The sequence below is a fragment of the Poecilia mexicana genome, unplaced genomic scaffold, assembly GCF_051168715.1.
Source record: "Poecilia mexicana isolate PSO_F unplaced genomic scaffold, ASM5116871v1 scaffold_10, whole genome shotgun sequence".
Lineage (NCBI taxonomy): Eukaryota > Metazoa > Chordata > Actinopteri > Cyprinodontiformes > Poeciliidae > Poecilia > Poecilia mexicana.
In genome coordinates this window covers 11,835,011-11,861,806 of record NW_028263379.1, presented here as the reverse complement: position 1 = coordinate 11,861,806, position 26,796 = coordinate 11,835,011, and the positions used below count along the sequence as shown (strand labels likewise).

Here is a 26,796-nt window from a genome sequence, read left to right as displayed (position 1 = left end):
TCCCAAATGTATTATTTACTGGTGTACAACTTCCTAATAACAGTTAATGTTTCCAGAACTAATGTACAAACCCATTATAACAATAATGTAATTCTTTCTTTATGCAGAAGTCCTGAGGCATAAATCTTTTTTATAAAAGTAAGTACACTTTACTGCAATTTTTAAAACTCCCCTTTAGCAAAAGCTGTTCAGAACCCAGAATGTTTTTTTTATACATAAATGTATGTATCAGGACATACTTTAAAACTTTGCTGGACTTTGCAGAGTTTAAAAATCTTTAAACTCTAACCTCAAGTGTTCAAAAGCATAAAAAGCTGTTTATAAAATCTAAGTACTTCCCTGGTTTCTCACTGCATTTAGGTGAGGGAAGTATCAGGTCAGGTGTTGCTATTTAAATTACTGATCATCAGCAAAGGATGCCTAGGTGTCTGTTAACACGATGCAGTGAGGAAAACACCAGCGATGACCATAGAAAAGCACTAGTTGCTGACCATCATTCTGGCCAAAAAAAAATTTATATAGGTGCCATAGGAAAGAAACAGGAAGTAACAGCAAAGGTGAAGCCAGCAAAGATTGCAAACAACCAACAACCTCAAAATCCACAGGCCTCAATTAGTATGTTAAATGTCAAATGACAGAACAACACAATTAAGATAAGACTATCAATCTGCCTTAGGTTTGGAAATATTAATCCCTGCAATATTCTTTGAACAAATGAGACAAAGTAAAGCTTTTTGGCAATAATACAGAATGCCATACTTAAAGGAAACTAATCATACCATGTAATCAATATGTCAACTATCTATCCTTCTGTATACCAATAAATTCAAAATATGATGTCATCTGTCTGACTTTTGAATTTTTACACAAACTAGGTCATGAAATAGAACAATAGTCCAAAACACAGCCATAAATTGAAATAAATCAACAAATTGCAATGACCCAGTCAAAGTCCAGACCTCCGCAGGATGGGAATGCTATGTATGGTAAGACATGCCTGTAAACCTCATATCAGAGAAGTGATGTTGTAATAACTCCCCGGAGGTGCGAGAAACTCATATTGTCAAAAATATTCATACCTCCACCCCTCCTTTTTTTTTTTTTTTTTACAATGTTAAACCTCAATGTACTTCATTGAGATTGTATGTGATGTCAGAAAAGTATAAACATTTTTCACAAATAAAACTATAAAGTGTGGCATGCATTTATTCATTCATCTGTCAAACTCAATCAGATTGGTTGGAAAGAGTTCGTGAACTTTATTTTGTAGCCCATATCATCCTATTACCAATTTTATTTTGTAGTTGCTTTGATTTAAAAAACTGCATTGTGTCTATGCATTAGTGTGTTTTTAGTTGTGTTAAATACAAATAGAACTACAAACCACACTTTTGATATTTTTATTTGTAAAGAAAATCTAAACAAAATGTATCCTTGTATCTCTTCTGTCACTTCACAACCATAAAATCCAAGATTGTAGTTATAATGTGCTGGAATGTTAAAAAGTTAAAGCGGTATAAATATTTTGTAGTGTATTTCAAGAAGAATAGATAAACTGATGTGAAATTAATGTGTTTTTTCTACAAATTTAATGTACATGTCTCGGTCTCTCTTTTATCAGCCTCCACAGGTGTCAACTGTTAACTAACTGCAACACCTTCCTGATATTTTAACGGCTGCTATTTACTAGCTAACGGGCACATAAAAAGTATTAAAAATAAAACATTTACTGACCTAATCTTCTGCTTTGTTGCGGAACAGCTGCATCTCCATCGTTCAGTTCACCTGGTTGACTTTTTAGGAAGGAAAACGTGACTTTGTAACCGTCCATCTCTCTGTTTCTATGCTGGGGGAATAAAAAAGGCAGCAACGGTTACCGTAGCAACAGCGCCATCTGTGTTCTAATGGAAAGTGACGACCGGTTGTCTTCGGCGTTGTTCGACGTTAATAACGGAATAAATTAAAACTCTCGGGGATCGGTTAGTGAAATTTTTCAAGAGGTCGAGAGAGGTCGCGCTGCTGGTGTTTGAGCGCGGCGCCTCTTCTAACAACCGGATGTTGTCTCCTGCTGATATCCTCCGGTGCTACGTTCATTGTGGTCCCCAAAATGGCGAACGTTGCTGCAGCTACCGTGGCCGCTGCGGCCGCAGCTGCCGCCGCGAACAGAGACCCAGCCGTGGATAGGTCACTACGATCGGTTTTCGGTGAGTTCAGCTTTAATAGCAGCGGTCAAAGCATGAAACAGTAAAATAAATCAGCTAATGAATGGAGACGTCCTAGCTTACACGTATGGCCATGTAGCGGAGGAACAAAACTCGACGCTAATAAGCAAATAGCTTCGTAATTTGAAGTGTGAGCTTCTTTTCTGTTTTTATTCAATATTCTGTCATTTTGAATTCTTATTTCAGTTGGAAACATTCCATATGAAGCCACAGAAGAGCAGTTGAAAGACATATTCTCCGAAGTCGGACTTGTTGTAAGCTTCAGGTAAGTAAAGGAGAAACATTACAAGGATAAAAGTGCACATAATTGTCTCCATCCATTGTTTTTGTTTAATACAAGTGCCTCTAAGTAAAGTAGAATATATCAGATAAGGCAGCTGACTTCTGTAAATCAATTAAATTAAAACGTAAATTTGGAATATTACATACAAAAATGTCATATAATGCATAATCCTGGAGAACATTGTTGACCTAGCAGTAAGTTGGATGCAAGAAACAGGCACAGCCGCATCCTTAAGATGGTAGTGAAGCATATGCTGTTCAGTACTTCTGGGGGAGGTTCAACAGGTGTGGAGTCAAACCTGAATATGGGTTACAACTCCTGCATTCCTTGGAATAAATCTATCCTGAAAAAGAAGCATATCACTCTGTATATCACGTGTCAAACTCAAGGCCCAGGGGCCAAATCTGGCCCCTCGTAGCTTTCTGCTTGGCCTTCTAGACTCCAAATTACATCAATAAATCCCTCCAGTTTTTTATAAATCCACAAAACTCACACAAAATCGACAGATTCCCGTATTTTTTCTCAAAGGTTTTCCAAACACATTTGGCTTAAGTGACTGCTTCCTCAGCTTTACTTGATGTCAAGTTATATCTGTGACAGATACAGTGATTAATAAAAAGATTGACATGGGCGATCATCTGTGGGTGGCGCGCTTCATCTTGCACCATGTCTGCGAAGACTTTGGTGTTGTGGCATCGTTCGACCCAAGCCCATCCCAGGAAACTGGAACGGCGCAGGCTGCCATACAAACTTCAGCATTTCTAAATTAGCACGACAAAATCTGTGATTAAAATTGCAGAAAAACCACAAAATTTTGGATGGACTGGTCAGTGTGAAAAGATGTTCAATATTATTTAATTTTAAGAACCACTTATTGAATGCTATAGCTATTTATTGATAATTTTACAATTTAATGGGTTTTATCAGTACAATCTGGCACTACAGGCCCTTTAAGAACATTCAGATATATACACCTCTGCTGTATGTAATAAATATAAATGAGGTTTAGTTTTTTAATTTAATTATTTAAACAAAAAAAACTTTCCTATGGTACCCTAGTTTATTGATATGTGTCACCCATTGCGTCTTTTTGTGGTGTAGATGCTATCGTATGTTACTGTGAGTGTATGTCCCTTGTTTTTCTCAGGTTAGTGTATGACAGAGAGACAGGAAAGCCAAAGGGATATGGCTTCTGTGAATACCAGGACCAGGAAACGGCCCTCAGCGCCATGAGGAACCTGAACGGGAGAGAGTTCAGTGGTCGGGCTCTCAGAGTCGACAATGCAGCTAGTGAAAAAAATAAAGAAGAGCTCAAAAGTAAGTTACTGCATTAGTTAAAGCAAAGGAGATGTGGTTATAATTTCTGTCTTTGTGTGAAGAAACCATTCTTCCTTTTCCGCACAGGTCTCGGCACCGGAGCCCCCATCATCGAGTCTCCTTTTGGAGACAGTGTGTCGCCAGAGGAGGCTCCAGAGTCCATCAGCAGAGCTGTGGCGAGTCTTCCACCTGAGCAGATGTTTGAGTTGATGAAACAGATGAAGGTAAGTTGGTTTACTGGATCTGTGACTGACTGTCCAAAATGTAATAGTTAATACATATAAACCTGAGCTTAAATGTAGCGAGAACTCTGCTGATGTAAGTCTGTAATTGTATGAAAGTTTGACTTGGAACCTGCATCTTTGTTTACCTCCTGTTGTGCATTTTGAAGCAGTGTGTACTTTTTAACGTGATGTTTTATTTGTCTGATTTGTGAAATTTGATTTCTCTCCCCAGCTGTGTGTACAAAACAGCCCCCAGGAGGCAAGAAACATGCTGCTGCAGAACCCGCAGCTGGCCTACGCTCTGCTGCAGGCGCAGGTGGTGATGCGGATCGTTGACCCGGAGATCGCCTTGGTGAGAGTTAGGCCTGTCGATAAGCAATAAATCAATTAATCGCATGATAAATTAAGATGAGCTCAATAATTTCCATTTGCATGATTAGTTGTTTTTCTCTTTTCTCTCTTTCTACCAAAAACTGAAAGTTTTCAGTCTGGTGCTTTGGTCTCAACTAGGCCCTTTTTTTTCTGAAGGACAATTTTGTTTAGATAGACTTCATAATTAAATTTATTTGTTGATTATGTTGTTTTGTTTATTTACTTTGGGTATTTCAAATGTTTCCAGTGTTAAATTAGAATTTAAAGTTTATTGATCTTTGGGTGTTCTTGCATCATTACGCCATTCCAATTATAATACCTGAAAATTGTCTCAAAACAACAATATTACTGTTTATCGTGAAGACAAAAAGATGAATAGCTTGTTCTTCATGGCAACATTTGGAATTAGATTTGGGCATTAAGATTTTGATGAAACTGCTTTTCATTTTTGTACAGAAAATGTTGCATCGTCAAACAGCTGTTCAGCCGCTGGTGTCCAGCAGTCAGGGTGGAGGAGCACCGCCTGTCAATCCTCCGGTTCAGCCCAACGTGCAGGTGTCTCAGCCACAGCCTGTGGTAAGATGAACGCCAACCCTCTCTCCAGCTCCAATCCTCACGCCCCTTCCCAAACACACCTGAATCTAATAAATGGCTCGTTGCCAGAGCTAAATGAGGAAATCCAGCCGTTTGATTCAGGTGTGTTAGAAAAAGGATGCTTCCAAAGGTTGCAGGATAGTTGCTCTGAAGGACTGAAGTTAGAGACTCTGCTCAGATTTCTGGGATTCACATAAAGTAAAAACATAAAACAAGCTTCCACTGTGCTTGTCCTCAGGTGATTAAATAAATCACATATAATCGCTCTACACTCTACAGTTGTGTTTAATGAAAGTTGAAAATTAATTAAAAGACTGAAAGCAGGCAAACGTGTTACAGGGTCATTGAGGACTGGGCATTTATTGTATTATTCATCATTATCATGAAAATTATCTCATAAGAAATTATTTTTGCTGTTTTTTTCCACCAGTTTGTTCCACAAGAGCATCCATGTATTTAAGAAAATTTGAAAATGTGATAAAAAGCAGTTACTATGTGCAGTTTAAGTCGCACTCTGTTGCCCTGAAGAAGCATATTTCAAATGGGAATGTTTCTGTGTGTTTGTTGCCATGATTGCTGCACCATGCATTCACAACCACACAGTTCCCTAAAAAAGAAGCAATAAAGTTTTTTTATTGTAATTTTTATTGTTCTCACAGCACTACAACAAAATCCAGCAGTAAAATCCTAACTCCACATCGCCCACCATATTAATCTGAGCTTTGTCTCATTATCAGCCGGTCATGCATGTGAATGGAGCCCCTCAGATGATGCAGCCCGCCAACATGGGCGTTGTCCCCAACATGCCTGTACCGGGCCCTGTACCAGGACCCGGACAAATCGGACCTCCAGGTAATCGCTACTCGTTTCTTATACTACTCACTCGTGGCTTCCCATAGTAAGGATTGCATTGCATTGTGGGATGTGGTTGAGTAAATATGCTAATAAACATCATTTTTGAAGCATAAAATTTAACTTTCCAGACATAATCTCAAAAGTATTTTCTATACTTCTCAGATCAGAATGTTAATAAAACCCAGAAACCTGCTGGTGATGAGATTAAATTCTTCCCATGTTCTGCTGCGTTAGAAAACAGAATCTGCTTCCTGTATTTACATTTGGCTCCCCCGACCCGACACATCTGACCAGCAAACACACCGGACGTTCTGGTTTCTAGTGACCGGTTCTGGTTTGCCTGGAGTTTTCTCTGTTTGAAAAGAAAACTCCAAGAGAACCACATGAAAAAAAAAGTTCAGTTAAAAGTTAGCAAACTTGACAGCTGATTTAGGCCAAACAAACTATGGATCACCCAAATCACCATAAGAGTGTGCGAGGCTTCCTTTTTAGAACTAACAAATCTAAAAATGTAACATTTTAGCATCAAAGTGTTGCACAAATGCAGTTCAGTTATCATAAATTCAGAAAGTATTGAGGCTTTAAAGAAAGTATTTGATATTTGTCTACATTAAATTGGTTCTTTTCCTGTTTTTGGTCAGTGAGGATCACCACTGCTAAATACCAAAATAATGCACATTTTACAGTGATATTTTTTTACCCTCTCTTCAGATTTGTAAGTTTGTATGAATTTCTTATGCTTGGGGTTCTCCTTCATCTGGAAGTTCCTCTGTTGATGTTTGGAGATTTTGCCTCAGGTCTGTTTCAAGGAGTCTCCCTGCAGACAAACCTTCAGGTTTCATACAATTGCACCCAAAGTTAAATCTGAGTTGTGAAGGCCCACGTTTTAATATTTTTAGATGTAGATGTCGTACATAGAGCAGGTGTTGCACTGAAGTACATCCACAAGTGTGTCTATTTTTAACTTATCAGAAGCTTAGGAAGTGGTGACATCATCACCATCTGTCTCATTATTCTGCTGTTCATCCAATAAATGTAGTTTGGTTTCTAACTGACCACAAACAGGAAAGGTTATGTCTGATTTCTGAGGCTTCTCTGAGTTTCTGCGACGAGCGTTGAAATCCCTCCTGGGTTATGAAGATCAGGCGTCACATTTGGAGTTGATTTGAAATGCAGCGTGGATCTGTGCTGAGCGCGGTGACAGCAGCGCCGGACGCCCTGGAAGACGGCAGAAATAAATCATCTGGGGACGTTTTGCATTAAATTATCTGTATACGCAAAGCTAGAGTCATGCTCTTTTAAGTTTCCAAAGCATCGCCATAGAAACCTATAAGTAAATGGTTGGGATTAAGACCCAGTTTTGAAGGTTGGATTTGTAAAAAAAAAAAATTAAAAATAAATAAGTTACAGACTGTAGCCCTCTGAGATGAACTCCGCCACATGAAAAAACGCTTTTTTTTTTTAGAAGCGGTAAATGATCCTGTGACCTCAGGAAGGTTAAATCTGATTTGATTGAATTCCCTCGATTTGGAAATTTGTCCCCACATCGAGACCTTACTGTGGAGGTGACCGATTTCTCCTCAGTACTTGGAGTTCAGCCCAAAACCTTACATTTTTTTATCTAGAAGACTCGGGGAAGGATTTTTTTATTTTAAAGAGCCACGGAGCGTTTTGTTTCTGGAAAACCGATGGAGGGAACAAACTTCCAGAGAAGTCCTGAAATATGAATCTGCAAAGATTTTAAATGGGAATTTAATTCTACAACGAAAAGTTTCCTTTTTTCTGATGGTACATTTTTCTGAATTAGGCTGAAACGATTGGATTAATAACGATTAATCAATTTTTGAAGTAATCGTCAACTAATTTAGTAATTGATTATTCATCAGCTGGAGTAAAAATACTCTGAAACATGCCCTTAGCTGAAAGAAAAACAATATTCAGAGCAGGAATTAAACCAAAACAATACAAAATAAAAACACTTGGATTTAATATAAAAGAAAAAAAAAAATCTTCATCTGTAAAGATGTTCTACCCAGAACTCCTCTAGTCTTATAATTTTTGCTTAAATTCTGTATGTATAAAAACAAAAATGTCCTTTAAGGAAACATTTTTCCTATTAAATTACTGTTTAATTTAAAAAATAAACCACAGTTCAAGTCTGCACTGCGTTGATGTCAAGTCAAAGGACTGAGCTTTTCACATTTTGATGCTGGAAGTATTTTTTAGTTGTAGATCTTTTGCTATAAATGATCAAATGTTCACTAAAACAATGCCGTTATTGCATTTTAGCTTTATTTTCTAATGTATAAAATGTATTTAATTATTTATTTGCATCTTTTAATGTTTTTCTAATATTATCTGAAAAGGGTTAAGTTGTTAAATGAAAAATCTGCAGAATGTGTAATTTTTAAAAAATCTGGTTAGTCAATTAATCGTCAATAGAATAATGGTTAGTTGCAGCTCCAGTTAGAATACTTTTAAGGCTGACTTTTGCACCCGTCATGACTCACTACGACCACTAGGTGTCACCAGAGCCCCTGCTAATGTTCTCAGCTGGGTCAGTTTCGTTTCCTCTTTGTGATGTCGCTAAATGTCAGATATGAAAATTGATTCTTTCTTTTCTGCACATTTGACACGTTTTCATTTTGAAGCGAAGCCTCGCTGTGTCTTTCTGTGTGCATGCGACGATGTGATTAGCCCCTCATTGCCGCTTCGCTGTCTTGAGTCCTGTGTCTCCTGTTCTTTTCACTTTAATGCTGGCTCAGGAAACCTACAGAATTCCCCCACAGGATCAGCCGGACCCGCCGCTATCGAGCGGCCTCAAGGTATCACTGTCACCCCTCAGCCCCCCTGACAGCTCAGTAGACTCCGCAGGGCAGACGCTGTCCGCATGCAGGGCAATCTGTGGATTTCACTGTTTGATTTCCACCATTTCTGCTTGCATGCCTGCTTCTTCCTAATGCCTTTCGCTGTTTCACTCTGCACCCTGAGAGCGATTATCAGGCCTGTTCATGAGCTGAGAGCGAGACTGCGATGATAACTGGTGCAGAAATGCTGCGTCATGAAGGAGAGGCTGGGTATGAAATGATACCGGGTCAGAAACTCAAGGGCTTTTGCATCAGTTTCACAATCATAATCAAATATTTGTCTACAACAGCAATATTATGTCGCGATAACAAATTTTGCTGGGCGATAAATTGTCCCAGAAGTTATTGTAATAAATGATAATGTTGTTTTCCAGCATTGCAATAAATGATCAGAGATCAATAAACTTTGAATTCTAACGAACATTTAACACTGGAACTGGAAGGCGTTTTAAATATCCAAAATAAATAAACAAAACACCAGAAACGACAAATAAAATGAATTATGAAGTCTGTCCTTCAAAAAAAGGTCTAATTGAGACCAAAACGCCCGACTGAAGACGTTTGTCATCCAGGTTTTGGTAGGAATAGAGAAAAGACAAAAACAATACATCATGCAAACAGAAATTATTGAGCTCATTCAAATTATCATATGATTAATGGATTTATTGCTTAGAAAGGCCTATTTACAATCGGGTCTCCAATGTAAAGTTTCTGTTTGCAGAAAAGATGAATGAGAGAAAACCTACTTGTAGCTAAAATATATGGACACACAGCAAAAACACACAGAGTATTTTTGGTCTAGTTTCTAGTGCAAATAGAAATGGAATCAATTTGTCCTCATTATATTAAATTTCCTTATTGTTTTTAAAATGCACAGTGAGCTGCTCTGATCGGGTAGAGAAATGTGTGGAAAAGCAGCCGACGTCTAAAGAAAGACGATCAGGAAGCTTCGATAACTGCTGATGTGCGGTTTTCACACTCGCTGTTTCTCTGGGTGATATTTGTGTTCGTCCTTTCTGTCTTTTGTTTTTCTTTCTGTAAAATCAGACAAATGTGATTTAGTGAAGAAATTGAAGAGATTTTCTCGTCATGAAATTCTCCTCTGTGTCGGAATCAGAGATTTTTTGGCTCATTTCCTTTTTCCACTTTTTGTAAAGAATCTGACCTGCTGATGTCAACTGAGCTGATTTCTCTCTCACCTCTTTCTCGCTCGTTCACTTGATCTCTTGCTCCATTTTTTCCGCTCACGCCTCTCATCTATCTGTCTCTCACTGTATGTCTATCACTCTCTATCTCTATCTTTGCCTCTTTCTCTTTTTTCTCTTTTTCTTGTCTCTCTCTCTCTCTCTGTCTATCCTCAGGTAACCGTGTGTTAAGGAGGCCAGCTCTGCAGTTAAACATGATTCTATTATTATTTATAAATAAATGCAGGGTGACAGCCCAGCTGTCTGTACTGCCTTATATTTGTGCAGTTAGCATTGCTAGCTAAACATTAGCCTGTCTGTACCACTGGACTCTTCTAAAGGATAAAACCGAGCTGCTTTGTTGGAAATTGTTCAGCTTCCTGTTATTTGCTGAAACTGTTTTAAGGAGAAGTTTCTAGAAGTTCCCTGCTCCTTTTTTAGCTTATAAAGTTGCAGCTTCTCCTCTCAGTTGCAACTTCCTCACTGAAGAGTTTAATCAGCATGACCTGCTCCAGCTTATGCATGATGTTTAATTTTATTTTTTAAATTTCTGCCTCTTTGTCGACAGATCCAGGCCAATCAGTTTCCATGTTTGTGGTTTTTGAGACTCACTTTGTTGTTTGTCTGTAAGAAAAACTTTTCCTTTTGTTGAGCATTTTAATAAAAAATTGGATCATTTTGAAAAACCAGAGCAGGGATGTTGCAGAATAAAAGGACATTCAAAATAAATATAATAATAGCTATTATTATTATTAATGATCAAGTGATAGGGATGGTTGGCACATGATGTGATCAGAGTTGGGTGGTAACTAGTTACATTTACTTAGTGACTTTTTTGGAAAAAAAAAGAAAAAAAATTACGAGTATTTTTATTACGGTTTATTTTTACTTGATTGTTATTATGAAGTGTTTCTACTCTTGAGTAAAATTTCTGTATTTTCTACCTACTGAATGAAATACAAACATATTTTAACCTAACATGCATCAGACACAGACTCATACCTGCAGTTTTTGTTAAAGTTTCATCAGTTTTTTATTCAAAGAAACTGATTTGGAGACATTTTCTTTTGCCTGATTTCGTTATGTTTGTTACTAATTTCAATTATTGTCATTTTGGTTCTTAAAATTCCCAAATTTCCACTGAGCTGTATATTTTTGGTCCGTTTGATGATGTAATCTTTTAGATATTAAATGACTGACGTTTTGATCTGTTACTCAGTATACGAGTAGATTTTTACCTAATACTTTTTTTTTCTTGAGTAATTTCTTGGATGACTATTTTTCACTTTTTACTTTTTGAGTAAATCTACGTAGGGCTACTCATGCTTGAGTAGGTTACGTTTACACTGCAGCTTCTTTAGTCTTTTGTTTCCGTCTAAATGCTTCTCTCTTTGAGAGCAATGGTTCCAAAACAAAACAAAGAGCTTTTTCTTTTCCTGCACAGTTAAGATTTTCCAGGATCTTGCAGACGTGGTGGAGCATTTAAACATTAATCACTGTGAAAGGGGGAAACTACCGGCTGCTGTCGAACAAAAACACTCAGCCTGATTACATTTTATTTATAGGACGGCATTCGTTACATTTATGTGTGTTTGAGTTGGTCAGAGTGAAATCGGTTCAGACGTCTCGCTGTGGGACGTTTTGCTCTAGACTGGAGAATCCTGCAGGTTTTCTGCCTGTCGCTGGTTTAATGTGACCCAAAACGGCTCGGTTCTGACATTAAAGCCAACACCTTTTATAGGTGTGTGTGTCTGCCAGGAAATTCAGCCCACTCAGCGCTGCCAAAGAAAACCCATGACGTGTGTTTTGGCTTTTGATTGATGTTTTTGTTGTTGTTAACGTAGGGCCGGGCGGTATCCCACCCAGAGGCCTGTTGGGCGATGGACCCAATGATCCCAGAGGAGGAACTCTGCTGTCTGTCACCGGAGAGGTCATCGACCCCAAGTAAGAAACATCAGCAGCTGTTAGCAGGATTAGCGCCGCAGTACTGTCCACTCTACTGTTCTGGATAACGCCGCCTCTCTGCTCCATTCCATCGTAAACTATTGAGAAGTCGTCTTTTTGTTCTGTTCATCTGGTTCTTCTGACTCAGTCCAGCTTGTCTGGCTGGTTGAAAGCAAAATGGAGTAGAGATGTGAATCTTTTGGTGCCGAAAGATTCGACTTTTAGGGTTCGATTCAGAAACGATCTTCAGATTCTGTTTAAAGTATGGCTACGTTCACAAGTTTTGTGAACGTAAACATACACTTTTTTCTTTTTGTCTCGTGGTTGTTGAGATTTCCAAATATAAACGACTTGTATGTGATCTCCTGTGTGAACCGTAAACGACCTGAAAGCGTCCCGCGGGCGCTGTGGTACTGGCCAGAATCGTAACCGGCAGGTCGGGCTTTTTAAAGATCGGTGCACCGATCACTTGTTAAAGCCATAAATCTGTAACGCGGTGATCAAACCCAAAAATGTAAATCTGGTTGAACTGTTTGTGTTTAGCCGGGCCTACATGGCCGCTCCGCCGCCCCACCAGGCTCCGCCCGTACATATACCTCAGATGGGAGGCGGGCCACAGATGGGAGGCGGACCTCAGATGGGAGGCGGACCTCAGATGGGAGGCGGGCCACAGATGGGAGGCGGGCCACAGATGGGAGGCGGACCTCAGATGGGAGGCGGACCTCAGATGGGAGGCGGGCCACCCGAAATGAGAGGCCCTCCGATGCCTGAGCCACGGACCATGATGGTGGATCCGCGAGGGCCGCCGATGATGGAGCCGCGGGGACCACCAATGGAACCCAGAGGTACGAGTCGGAGAAAAACCTGTTGTTGAAGATTAAATTTATCAGATTCATGTTTGTTACAGAGCTAAGATCAACTCCAGCTGGCAAAGAATTAACAAAACGAAATAAAAACAAATCAGAGTTTATAGCTGTAGACTGAGCTACATGTTCCTTAAAAAGTCTTGAAATGTCTTAAATTCATTTTAAAAATGAGTTGACCTTAAACATCGCAGGTCTTAAATTTTGTTGTGGCAGGATTATTTAATCTCATATTTTATGTAGTTTTCATTTTTTCTCGCGGGACTTCACTGTTATGCAAAGTTTTTTGCTGTGTTCTGCGACTTGAGGTGGCTACAGCTACCGCTAACTAGCTGCTAATATGCTGTTTTATTGCTAAGGGTAAAACTAGCATATTTGACTTCCATCATGGCTAAGTGTAACTTTATCGCCAGCTGGCTGGACGATGTTCATCTTCATCATTGCCAACCGAAACGATTTGTTTATTATTGATTTTCTTTTGCGTTTCTGTTTCAGGTCTTAAATTTCATTCACACGGCTCTTAAAAAGTCTTAGATTTGAGTTTCAGCATCATATTCTCCTAAGCTTGTTACCTGTTTCCTTTAGGCCGTGACCCGAGGGCGATGGATGCTCGCGGGCCGGTAGCGGGTCAGAGGGTTCCCATGGTGCCCGGGATGCAGGGCCCGGTCCCCCACGCCATGGGTCCAAACGTTCCTCCGCCTGCAAGACCGGTAACTGGGCAGAGCCTTAAATCCGTCTGCTGTTTGGTTGAAAGCATCTTTCAGCTGCTGAGACTTTCTGCATGTTTTACCCTCCAACTTTGGGATGTCCAAAGTGTGGCATGGGGGCCATTTGCGGCCCCTGGGTTGTTTTTGTGTGGCCCCCAACTACAGTTTGAAAGTTTTAGAAATTTGACCCACCAGCACAGGCTTTTGTTTGATGATAAATTAAAATCCTTTCACAACATGATAAAAGTATTTGCCTTTTAATAACCAAACTTGGATCGTAAGTAGGAAGTTTGCTTGAAAACAAAAATATGTACACAATTTTTTTTATTATTATTATTATCCAAGTTTGGATTTGTTGTTGATTAAAAACAGACAAAAATTAATTTTCCAAGACAAGAAAATAGAAAATAGTCGACCATCAAAATATAAATTTGTTAATTTTTCTCCTAAGGAAACCTAATTTAAGTTTAATCTACAATAATTTGTACGTCCTTTTCCTACAAATTTATACTGTATTGATAAGTAATATATTGCATACATACGTTTATTTTTAGCACAATAATAAAAATCACAATTAGTTGTATTATTTTCTTAGTTTTCAAACATTTCTTGCATTTCTGACTTGACCGTTGAAACAAAAAGCCTTTGAGTGATTCCTAATTGGTTCGACTTTTTAATACCTTTTAGTTTTTGTAAAATCCCATTTGTTAGTTTCTAACTGAATGTTGTTTCCCATCTAAAGCTGACTTCATCACCCACAACAATCCACATTTTACAAACAAATTCTTCTGCCACTCATGCTGCCCCCCCCCCCCCCCCCCACAGATGCCGCCCAGGGTAGTTGCCCATATCGCTCAGATCAGAAACCGTCACTGACTGAACTACTTCCCTCTCACTCGTTATTTTTTTCCTTAATTAAAACTTTTTCCTGACCTTGTCATCTTGTCGTTGTGTATCAAAGCTCTGTGTTTCGTTTATATGTCAGGCGTTTATTTAAGATTTGACAGCTAAACCAATGCTGGTCATCGTCAGTGAGCATCTGTACCAGCGGCGTCAAACTCAGTTTTATTTTGGGCCAGATGAAAAATCTTGATATCCTTAAAGGGCTGGTTTGCCAGAATGTATTGATAAAACCCATCAAACTGTTAACATGTTAATGAACAGCTGTGACTGGATTTTCTCATTGTTTTTGTGGTTTTTGTAATCAGAAACCACAAAAAATCACAGATTTTATGAACCCAAATTAGAAATATTTGTAAGAAAATTTTGTGTATGTGCTAATGTATGATGTTAAGTGTGACATTTTATTACTAGTCAAATTGATCACCGACTATAACTTGGCATCCAGTCAATTAAGTCCAACGTTTTTGACCAATTTTGATAAAAATTTGTAATAAAACCAGAAAAAATGTGGGGATTTGTTTATTTCATGTGAATTTTGAGGAGTTGTGAAAAAAATGGAGGGACTCATTGATGTAATTTGGAGTGTAGAGGGCCACATAAAAAGCTGCGGCGGGCCAGATTCGGCCCCCGGGCCTTGAGTTTGATGCACGTGATCTATAAGGTGAAGGAAAATGCAGAAGAAGTGAGTGAACCGAGCTGAGGCTGTGCTGTCCTGCAGGGTCCGGGTATTTCTGGCGTTGCGCCCTCAGGAGGAGGCTTCAGTCCCGGCCAGAGTCAGGTCTCCACTCAGGATCAGGAGAAGGTGGGTCCATCAACGCCGTCGCTGCCGCCGATGTTTCCTGCCAGCCCCGCTTAATGCCGCCCTGTCTCTTCCAGGCCGCCCTCATCATGCAGGTCCTGCAGCTGACCCCGGAGCAGATCGCCATGCTGCCGCCGGAGCAGCGGCAGAGCATCCTCATCCTCAAGGAGCAGATTCAGAAAACCGCCTCTGGCGCTCCGTGATTCTCCAAGGCGGAGTTCCTCCTCGGCTTCCCGCCTGGAGCAGGAAGGAGTTTTCTGATTTCAACGATGTTTTCACTCGTTCCTGCTGCAGGAGCCGCCGTCTCTTCCTGAAACTGGCCACTCTGCACAAACACAAAATATTACCAAGTATTTTTATCTAGCTTCTAGTGAAAATGTCTTGAAATAAGAGAGAATGTCACATTTTTCCCATGAGTAAATAATCTGCCAGTAGACCCACCACCTTTTAATCAATATTAAGGAATTACTTGGTAAAACGTTACTTGTCAGTTTGATCTTATTTCAAGACAGCTCTAGAAACTAGATAACAGTACTTGGTAATATTGTGTTTTTGCAGTGTAGGAGATCATAGCTTTGTTTCCTCTTTTTGTATGAAGAGTAGCTTTGATCCGAATTACTTCAGAATGGACACGTTTTTTTTTTTTTCCCTTTAAACCAAACTGTTGTAAAATCTCAAAACTGTTTTGTCAATAAAACTAAAGAAGTCACAAAATGCCTCCTTATTTTTAATCCAAGATACTTTAAATAACAAAGAATAAACTCTTACAGGAAGACATACCACTGTCTGCCACGGCTTTAGTTTGCTACCTGGTTCCTTGTTTACCTGCTTTTGTTTCTAGTCGGGAAGAAGTAGGAAGCCATTCAGGAAACGCTGGAAAACTTTTATTGTTCCAGTAAACCACTTTCCTCAACCAGTAAGAGGCGACAAGGATGTACATCATGTATTTGAAACACTTTGTTTTCTGTAACAGATATGTAAACTTTATTTTCATATTTACAGCTTTAAAAAGGCAAAATGTACAAAGCTTCAGCAGTCAGCAGAAAATGTAATTTTTAAAAAAGGAAAAGCTGCAAAGATTTAAACATTTTCTACATTTGTGTTTGGATCTACATAGTTCAGTTCAACATTAAAATCAGCACATTATTATCCCAAATTAGCACAACCAGCTGCGTTTTTTTAAAAATGCACATCATTTTTGTTTAGCTTCACACTTCATGGTAACAATGAAACTTTTATTGCAGCTGACTTCATGACTCATGATGACAAATCCTGAGCTTGAGGCCTAAGCAGCTCCTTTCTTTCCAGTGGATTTAAAAGTCAAACCCACCCGGCCGGTTCTGCAGCCAGCTGTGAGTCTTTACGGTCACTAGCGATCTGTGAATCTCCTCCCCAACCAGAACCAGCCCTCAGTCACACCTGCTCAACAACAATCGTTTTGTTCTTGGCTCAGAAGTTCTCCTTGTTGAAGTAAAATTTGGTTTTGCGAGGATCCACGTCCGAGTATTTCCCGCATTTCTTCTCCAGAACTTTTCCGAGCGCCTCGGGTCCGCACAGGAACGTTCCCACCACGGACCTGCAGACAACCAAAACAAAACCAAAACTAAACGTCTGCAAATCTGTTAATTTCAGTCCTAAACAGCTTCAGCAACCAATAAAATTCACCAGCAGAACAGGTTCAGGTCATAATTTCATGGCTCATCTTAACATGAGAAAAATCGATCACATTTTATCCTGCAGGTCCCCTAAATTACTTTGTAGTGTTATTTTTCATACTCAAAAGTAATTTATTCCTTGTTATTTTTGGACTGAAGTCCAATGTTAAGCTTATGACAACACATTAAAAAGAGTAAATTTCTGCCAGAAAACCTCAGAAATGTTCCTGATAAAACAAGAAAATTGAACTGCAGAATTTGGCAGGAAAAGCAGATTTTTTTTTAGATTAATTTCAGAAATTCTCTAGAAAGAGTTTGAAAATCTTTGATTTCCAAAAGTTGAGAATTTGCAAGAAAAAAACTCAAATCTTAAGATTAATTTCAGAAATTTTCTAGAAAAATCCGTAAGATTCCTGAGTGCCACAAGTCAAAAAACAAATTGGAGAAAAATCTGAAATTTTAAGAGTAATCTTGGAAATTTTCTATAAAAAACTTGAAACAGACGTTTTATGATTAAATTTTCTCCAAAAAAAACAAGCAGATTTTTGAATTTTGAAACTCAAATGTTCTTATTTTTTGGAGAAAATTCCTGAGATTTAATCTTAAAAAGTTAGTTTGTCTCAGAGCTCATTTTTAATCTTTCAAGCGCAGAAATTTTTTGAGTTTTTCTAGAGCATTTCTGGGATAAATCTCAGCATTTCTGAATGTTTTGGCAGAAATTCATCCCTATTTTCCTCATCTAAAACGGCCCTAATGCGCTCAGCAATAAAAATGTTTGTTTTTCCAAAAAGAGGACATGAAATAAAACGCCTGCCTTACGTTGGGTTCTCTTTGCGGACTTGTTCGAACTCCTTGTCCCAGTTGGGTCGGCCGTAGTGAGTCTTCTGCTTGAGCCCGGTGACCACATCCGTTTCCTGATCCACGTTCACCATGACGTAATTCACCTGATGGCAGTAAAAGGAAAAAGGTTTACGGCGGCGTTCATGAGGAAACGGTGACGGCTAATCTGGACTTTGGACTCGTACATGGCTCTGGTCCCATCCGGTCAGAAACAGCTTGTAGGTGAGGAAATCCCCCATGCCTCTCTCCTCCATCTCCTTCTCCTGCGCCTTCAGGAGGTCGGCGAACCACTCGAAGGCGTGGGTTTCCCGGCACAACCAGTAGAAATAGATCTGAGACCAGTAAACACAGCAAGGTGTGTCAGAACCATGGTACCGCTCCCTCTTACATAGGAGTATAATTATTATGTTGTTAAAGATTGTGCCTGGATAAGTTGGTAAAGCCCATTAACAAACTGTTAAAATAAAGAAATATCTGTTTTAAATTCGTCTCTAAAGCTGCATTATGTCACTTTTATTAAAGATGTTTTTTTTTTACATATTTGTTAAAACTGTCATCATGCTGTGAGACAGATAATGTAAAAAGAAAATCAATCTCCTCCACCTAATCCCTGAGCTACTACTGCCATTTTAAGAAATGCCAAAATCAACCAATCAGAGCCAGGAGGAGCGCTGTTAATCAACCTCATGAACACGATGCTAAACGTGCTACTGGTGGAGAAACTACTTACTGTTACAGGAAAACCGTTTATCCGCTATTATTGGCGGCTGTGCTAGCTAGCCTTAGCATTCACAACAGACTCTGTGGGTCTCAGCGCTGATTGACAGGGCTAAGACCCGCCTCCTGGCTCTGATTGGTTGTTTCTGGGAGAAGGCAGAGAGCTTGACTTATTCACATTTATCTGTTTCATTCCATAATTTCACAACATGGTGGCTGCAGCTTTAAATTAAATAATGTCTAACATCTTCTCGCATTCATCAGTCCATCCAGGATTTTACGATTGTTTTTGAGATTTTTTTATTTTTGCAACCAAAATCACAGATTTTGTGGAGCTACTTTAGAGATATTAGCAAGAAATGTTTGCACTTAAAACAGACAGTAAGTGTGATTTTGCTTTGTGACTCCCCATATCGATTACAGATAATAATAAAAGTAGGAAATACTGCCACCTGCAGGTGGGAGTTAGCATCACTTGAACTTTATGTTTTTGACCATTATTATGCATTAGCATGAAGCAGTGTGAGGATCTTTTGATTTTGCGTGAATTTTTGCACAAAACTAGACTGATTAATATAATTTGATTTGATTGATAAAATAATATGTAAGCTCAGAGCTTTTATCTTGAAGGGCCACATTGAAGGCTGCAGCGGGCCGGATTCGGCCCCCGGGCCTCGAGTTTGTCACCGTGACGAAACGTGAGCAGGCTCACCTTTCTGGTTTTCAGATTGGGGTCGTTGTCTTTGAACTTGTACCAGATGGACTTGAGGATGGAGGCGAAAGGAGTGACGCCGATGCCGGCGCCGACCAGCATGCTGACCTCGTAGTCGAAGACGTCCTCGCTGGCCGTCCCGAAAGGCCCGTCCACGCCCATCCTGAAGATGGACAGCAGGTCGACAAATAAACGTCACAACTTACAGTGAGTTTGTGTTGGATTTCAGGAAAAACACCAACACAAAGCAGAGAAGGATAAATGTTGCATATTCAGCCCTCTTTACTCTGATGCGTCGAAATGAAAGCAAGAACAATCATTTGTTCAAACTTCAATCTCAGCAGTTGAACGTTAACAGCAGGCAGGTCAGAAAGTCCTGTTTATTCTTGTATTATTATGAATTTTTTCCAGTAATATGATTTTCCTCATAATCTGACATTCTTATTTTGATTTTATTCTTGTACAATTTTATTAGCATTATAAAACTTTAAGGTCGGATTATGACTTTATTCTCAATATACTGTGACGTTTTTTGTTATTTGGACTTTATTGTCGTAATTAAAAAAGACTTACTGTAATACTCCATCATACCGCCATGTTTCCTAAAAGCTGCTAAGAGTTATCGTATTATTGTAACTTTATTCTCCTAATATTACGACTTTATTCTCGAATTATAATGACTGTTGTATTTTTACCACTTTATTGCCGTCTTGTAAATGACTTCTTGTAATATTATGAGTTATTATTTCAACTTTATCTTCAAAAATTTTGACTTTATTGTTGTATGACTATTGTCGTGTTATTACACCTTTATTATTACTTTTGACTTTAGTCACGTAATATTCGAACTTTATCCTCATAATTATATAAGACTAATTAGTTTTACCCTAATATTCTGCCGTATTTTTATGTTTCATAAAAGCTTCTAAAAGTGTAATAAAAAAAACAACCTAATGTACATATTTATTTTATTTTTCTAATTTGTTTTTAGGTAACATGTTTACTGACGCCTTAGGCAGTTAAGAGGGAAACTAATAAATGTTTGGTGGGAAAATAAAATCAAACATGCCTCATATCGGATTGGAGTAAAAATCCCATCATTATTCACTTTCAATGTTTCTGCAGCTTAAACTACTAGCAACCAAAACAAGATAAAAATTTGCTGGAAAACCTGACTGTTCGTAATGCGAACACCTACTTGGGCCCCTGCGCTCCCTCCGGCAGCTTCTGCATGATATCGATGAGTTTGTCCGTCCAGTCGCCGGCCGAGCGGATGTGGACGCTGAAGAAGTCCTCCTCAGGGGCAGAGGTCATGGTGAACGGGTGCCACTCCAGCTGCGAGATGGCCGGGCAGTTGAGGAAGACGTACTGGCCCACGTCCATTTTGAAGCCCTTCTTCACCAGCTGCAGCTCCAGCACTTTGGACGGCCGCATCACAATCTGCAAAAAAACAACAAAACCTCTCAGTCAGAGCCGGCCCAAGGAATATGGGAGCTAAGTAGCTGCTTAGGGCCTCCACACCAGTAGGGGGGGCCCAAGAGCAGCACTACGCTAAGCTAGTGTGATAAAATATATTTAAAATAACATTGAATAATGCAAACTACATGCTATTACACATCGATTAACTATTTCTGTTTTATTTTTATAGTTGTTACACAAATAACACACTGTAAAAACACAAAATCTTACCAAGAATATTTGCCTAGTTTCTAGTGCAAATATTTTTAGTACACATGAAATAAGACAAAAGAAAATTTACAAGTAACTTTTCAGCAAGAAACATGAGCTTATTTTAAGCCAATAATTCATTAACATTGATTTTAAAAAGTACCAGTTCTATGGCAGATTATTTCACTTAAAGCAAAAATATTTTCCTCATGTTATTTGTAAAATAATCTGTCCATAGAACAAGTACTTTTTAATCAATATTATGCAAGTCAGTTTAATCTTAGTAACATTTTGTGTTTTTGCAGTGTAGGTTAATATTTTAATATTAATATTTTCCTGCTGTTGACTGTGGCCACTGTTGGGGAAAGATAAGATATTAACTTGTCGCCTTGTTTACTGTAAATGTAGTGTTTAATGATACTTTCAAATAGTTAAAATCATATGCATACTTAAAAACCATTATGCATTTCAAAATCCCCCCAAAAAATTTTTGTTGTTTTTTTACTCCTGGAAGGTCAAAATCAATTGCAACAATAACACTGGTATGATGTAAGCTAATCACAAATTATGCTAATAAATGTAGGAAAGATGAAGCATCTGGTGGTGACATGTTGGTAGGGGAGGACACAAATGAAAAACTGCTCAGGGCCCCAAAAAGGCTTTGGCCGGCCCTGCTCTCGCATCAATCAGCAGCAATAAAACACATAAAAATAATAATTAAACTGATGTTTTACCTTTCTGTACTGGACATTCTGCATGTAGCGAATGAAGCGCAGCAAACGCTCGCATAGATAAATAACCATTGGGCCGATCACGTACCGCCAGGTCTACAGAGAAAAAGGAAGAAACGATGACGTTCTTCATACTGGGAGGAGAAACAGACGGAGAAACTGAAGAGAGATAACACAAACCTGAGCCGGCCCTCCTTCAAACTGAGGGATGGGACATTCAGGAATCTTCCCCCAATCCTCTGTGCGGTTCTGACAAAACAAGGGGTTGTGTTCTTCATACGACTCTTCATCCTGCCTCCTGACGATGTACCTGAAGATGAGACGGGCGGGTAAATGACGAGACAAACAACAACGCTGCAGGACAAGAAGAACGTCAGAGCGAACAAATGCTCTCCTACCCGATTCCATGAATGACGAGACCGGCGAAGAAGATGATGAAGAGGTGGTGTGTGTACCAGAAGACCTCGAAGTAGTTGCGCCTGATGACCTCCATGGAGGACGTGATGATGAGGATGAGCGCCAGAGTGATGATGACGCCGGTGAGGCCGGCGATGGACGTGAAGACGAAGTAGGTGGGGATTTGCTGCGGATCCTGAGGCAGAGCGAGAGAACAAGAGGCAACATCTTTAATCCTATTTGAGAATATTTCACCAACCTGATGCTTTTTGCTGAATTGAAAGCAAAAGTACAGTTTATTATGTATGACAGAATATTAGGATTAGGGTTAAGAAAGTAATGGAGTAAATTTTTGTCACAAAACTCAGAAATTTTCTATAAAAGAAACAAGGATATTACTAAAAAAAATAGAAAACATCTGATTTTGGAAAGCTGAAATTTTTCTAGAAGAAATTCTCAGAAATTAAAAAAAAGAAGAATGGAAATTTCTGAGTTTCATATTTTTAACCTTTGAAACTCAGAAATGTCTATGTCATTTCAAGAAAATTTCTGAGATCTATTTAAAAATTTCTGAAATTTTGGAACAAATTTTCAAACTCAGAAATGTAGATGTTTTTTCTAGAAAATTTCTGAGATATGAAAAAAACGAAGATATTCTCCTTTGTGATGGCAGAATCTGGTCTATTTGTTGTGGTACATAATCAAAAATATTATTTAATTTGTTTCATTTAAGTTGGTGTTTCCTGTGGGAAAAGTGATTTTTCTTCGATCCTGAACGCCACATTGAATGCATCAGTACAGATTTTATTTAATTTATGGGGAAATGTGGCAGAATTTTATTTATTTGCATCGGAAACGTAAACATGGCGGGCTTCAGTGCAGGACTTACGATGTCATTTTTGCGGATCGGGTTTAGGTAGGTGGTTCTGTGGTCTGAATCGTCTGTGTCTTCCTCCAGGTTGGACAGAGCGGTGCTGAGGTTGTCGTAAACTCCCTGTCTGCTGTTGTTCAGCCACTCCACATTCAGTAAGTGGGCGATCATATGAACAGCTGTGAGAGCAAACAGGAGAGAGGTCACCGCTTCATTTCTGGCTCTGGTTCTGCTGTCTGCAGAACCACCTGCACTCAGGAAGGATCCTAACGCTGAGAAACTGCAGGTTAAACATGTTTGAATCAACAAAAAACCCAGAGGTATTTAAAATATCATGTCCTTCTGACAAGGGCCAACAAATCTCTACAGGATTTTAAGCCTTTTTTATCTGTAATATTGTGAAATTGTAAATGAATTATCCAGAAATTAAGACGTTATTACTGGTCCAAGGATTTTACTTTGTCATTAGGCTATCTGCGTTTTCTCTAACTTTATTTTAACTGTTTTTAAAAAATGTATTCTTTCTCTTTTGTCTGAAATCCGAAAATAGAAAAACAAGCAACTTTTTATAGCAACTTCGTCAAGTTTAGGTTCAAAATTTAGTTAGCATACAGCTAACCTCTGAGCAAAAATGACAATTATCAGGAAACATGTTGTTTTAAAAACAACCACAAAGAACCATTGTTTCCACTTCTATTTCCTCATATGCTTACAAGGGAAAATCAGACAGATAAGCATCTTGAAGCATAATTGCTCCAACATAAACACATAAAGGAATTGTATTGTTAGAACAGATTTAAAATGTCAAACTTATTGTCAAAGAGAAAAATAAATTTAAAAATGCTGTCAGAGTTGTTGGATTAGTTTAGAAATGGGTGCATGAGTTCACCTGTCATCAAGGCGATCATGTAAGCCACCAGCTTGTGGAAAGTCAAGTTTTTGTCCAGTTGTTTCCTCATTGTTCTGCTGCAGCGCTGAAAGAGTTACATGGACGGAAGCCAGGGTTAGAAACATGTTAGGTTTAATTTCATTACTCTCCACAAAACCACAAAGTTGCCCAACATCGGCCTCTTAATGCCACTGTAAGGAGTGGTTTTACAGTTTACTGCCCCATTTAAACCTTATCAATACTCCCTTTGTTAGTACTATGCGTGGAGCTGTGTTGAAGTGGCCTACTTTGTCTACTTAATGTGGAGAACGCATATCTCAGAGAGCTCTTCGTGAACAATATTGCTAGCTAATAATATCCAACGTTTGGGCCATTTTCTCTCGTCATTTATCGATTCATCTGCATTTTATGTTTACGGGTCGTTAACACGCCTCTCATTAACTGATGTGGCTAATTTGGTAGAGTATCTAATTGTATCACGCTGTGTTAAACGGTTGTAGTACGCTGACTGACGACTTGTTAGCTAAAACAGACAGATGAATGCGGGTAACCATGGTAACCAGTGAGCGTTTAACGGCCGCCCGGCTCTTTCTGCAGTTGAGTTGCGCGCGCATCCGCTGTGTTTCAACACAAATAATCCCTTCATAGAAATAAATTGCGCACAAAAGCGCCCCACTGTTGTTATAATGTTGTTATTTTGAGACCATTTTCAAGTAGTATAATGCAAGAACACATTCTCAAAGATTAATAAACTTTAAAGTCTAATGAATATTTAACCCTGGAACTTAAAGACATTATAATATCGAAAATAAATAAACAAACAACAATTAAAATGAATTATAAAGTATCTGTAAACAAAATTGTCCTTCAACAAAGGGCTAAGCAGCAGACTGAAGATTTTTATTATTCAGTTTTTGGTAGAAATGGAAAAGAGAGAAAAACAATAAATCATGCAAATGAAAATTATTGAGTTTGTTTTATCATGTGATTAATTGAGTTATTGATTATTGCAACAGGTCTATTTGTCACCACAGATATCAGGTTTTAGGTTAAATAAAACAGTCAGAAAGCTGGTTGATCAGAAGTTGAATTTTAATAAAACAAATTGCCTTTGTTGTCAAATCCAGCTTTCAAATATTTTTAAATCCCACTTCCTACATTTTCAAAATAATGTTATAATTTTAAAGCTCTTAATGGCCTTTCTCCACCTTATTTATCTGAACCTTTAAATTTTTACTTTTGAAGTTTTAATTTTTTTCTGCACATTATCAACTTTTATTACATTTTCAAAGGAGAAAGCTGAGATATTCACCAGATTTAATCTACTAGAGTCTTTGTCAGTAAATATGGCTTGTGGTGTGAAATTAGGCTTGTAAACGTCGTCCTACCACGAAGGATCCTCGGAGCAGAGACAGCAGGTTCCTGCACACTGGCAGCAGGATCAGCATGCAGTTAAAGTTCAGGACGGCTGCAGGAGCTCTGGCCCAGGACAAGGCAGACTGCAGGAGGGACAAATACACATTACCTCAAATTATTACTCTGTTTAATGTTGATTATTGATGATGAAAACACCAAATTCAGATTCACAGACAGTTTGAGCATTCATTAATTCATTAAAATTGGCGAAATACAGGAAGTGTTTTCAAAGAGAGATCTAAATCCTGTTTTTGTTACAATGAATTGACTTGTTTTATTTAAAATGTTTTTTTAAATAAGTTTCAAAAGTTTAAAAAACAAATGTCAATTTTTTTTACATTAATCTAAATTTTTTTTTCGGAAATGTATTCCATCTACAATGGCCGTACATAAGTTTATTTCTGAAAAGTAAAAGATAAAATGTTCTAGTCCTGCGAATCCTTCTGACTTGTTACAAAAAGTTTGTACACCTCTTGCTCTTTTTAATCATGCCTCCAAATCTCAGGTAATTTCCCCCTGATTCTGCTTCTTTGGATCAGGTTTCAAAAATCCGAAGTATGCGAGGAGTTTCTCTGAAAAGCATCACGGTTTCGGTCGTATCCACTACTCACCCCCAGCAAATGACGGGTGTAGTAAAACTCTTCTCCGTGCTCATACACGAAGTAAAACCAGACAAAGAGGAAGATATTCAGGCCCATCCAGACCGACTGCAAAAACAAAAAGTGTTCATTAGAAAACTGATCTCTTTCAGAAAGGATACAAACTGCACTTGTCAGTCAGAATTACGTGCAAAATCAGTGCGTAAAACTCCGCTAAAAGGTTGGATAAGGACTCACTATTATGATGGCTGAAAACCAATTGTTGACAAACCAGTTCCCCATGATGAAGGCTGCTTCTCGGCTCTCTGTAGGTGCTCATCCTCAGCCCGCTGGCTTTATAGCTCCCACCTGCATGGACTCCTCCCTCCATCACTCCCAGATGCACAGGAAAGCAAATCCCCCCCCCTCCTCCTCCTCCGCAGCAGCAGCAGGTGAAATTACGCTGTTCAGGAAGTTCCGAGGAAACTAGAAGAATCACATTCCTGTCTGACTGCAGCGTTAGGCTGGATTAACCTTTACTGGACTGACGGATGAATGAGGAAACAGACATTGACTCCATGCAGGAAACCTCACTCTGCTGCGGTGACGCAACCTGAGTAACTTTTATTGTTATGCGTCTTAATATGATGAAACATAAGAAAGATTAAGTCATTCAGTTAAAACTGAGAAGCTTCTAAAGAAGCTGGAATGTAAACTTTCCAGCCATGGAAAGTTTAGTGGAAGGAAAAAGTATAAAAAAGAGGGGATTGTGTTGCAGGATGCGGTGCAATTTTCACATTCCTTCTAGTTACTTCCGAACGGTACATTAAGGCCACATTTACGACAAAAAACAAAACAAACCAAAAAAAGACTCCTTTTGAGATTTTAAGATTAAACTCAGAAAATATCTAGAAAAACAACTAAGAAATTTCTGAGCTCCAAAAGTCAAAAATGTGCGTGAAAAAAATCCCATGGCGTCTTGATGTTAATCTCAGAAAATTTCCAGAAACAAGGACATTTCTGAGCTCCAAATGTCTAATATTTGCTAGAAAAACAACTCAGAATTCTGAGATCTCAAAATTCCCCAAGTTTTTTTTAGCGGAAATTTACCGCTCTTTTTTTTTTTTTATAAAGGAAACCAGAAACAACTTCTGTTTCCAGATAATTTATTTTATTGCTCTAGAAATCA

General features: G+C 38.7%; 2 protein-coding genes across 2 annotated transcripts; one reads left to right on the top strand and one right to left on the bottom strand.

The window, feature by feature from the left end:
* Positions 1-2,065: 2,065 nt before the first annotated feature.
* cstf2 (cleavage stimulation factor, 3' pre-RNA, subunit 2) lies at positions 2,066-15,848 on the top strand. Its single transcript, XM_015006056.2, has 12 exons — positions 2,066-2,204; positions 2,409-2,487; positions 3,653-3,822; positions 3,910-4,046; positions 4,279-4,398; positions 4,875-4,994; positions 5,750-5,864; positions 11,763-11,862; positions 12,406-12,707; positions 13,311-13,435; positions 15,054-15,137; positions 15,212-15,848. Exons 1-12 carry the CDS (start codon positions 2,108-2,110, stop codon positions 15,335-15,337), a joined length of 1,575 nt encoding a protein of 524 aa, XP_014861542.2. The 5' UTR covers positions 2,066-2,107; the 3' UTR covers positions 15,338-15,848.
* Positions 15,849-15,996: 148 nt separating this feature from the next.
* Positions 15,997-25,996, bottom strand: nox1 (NADPH oxidase 1). The gene is made up of 13 exons (XM_015006052.2): positions 25,866-25,996; positions 25,641-25,736; positions 25,002-25,112; positions 23,614-23,698; positions 22,743-22,903; positions 21,856-22,049; positions 21,638-21,767; positions 21,461-21,553; positions 20,257-20,498; positions 19,059-19,221; positions 17,815-17,961; positions 17,609-17,733; positions 15,997-16,710 (listed from the first exon to the last, which is right to left on the bottom strand). The coding sequence occupies exons 1-13, from the start codon at positions 25,908-25,910 to the stop codon at positions 16,584-16,586; spliced, it is 1,719 nt and encodes a 572-aa protein (XP_014861538.2). The 5' UTR covers positions 25,911-25,996; the 3' UTR covers positions 15,997-16,583.
* Between the last annotated feature and the right edge of the window lie 800 nt (positions 25,997-26,796).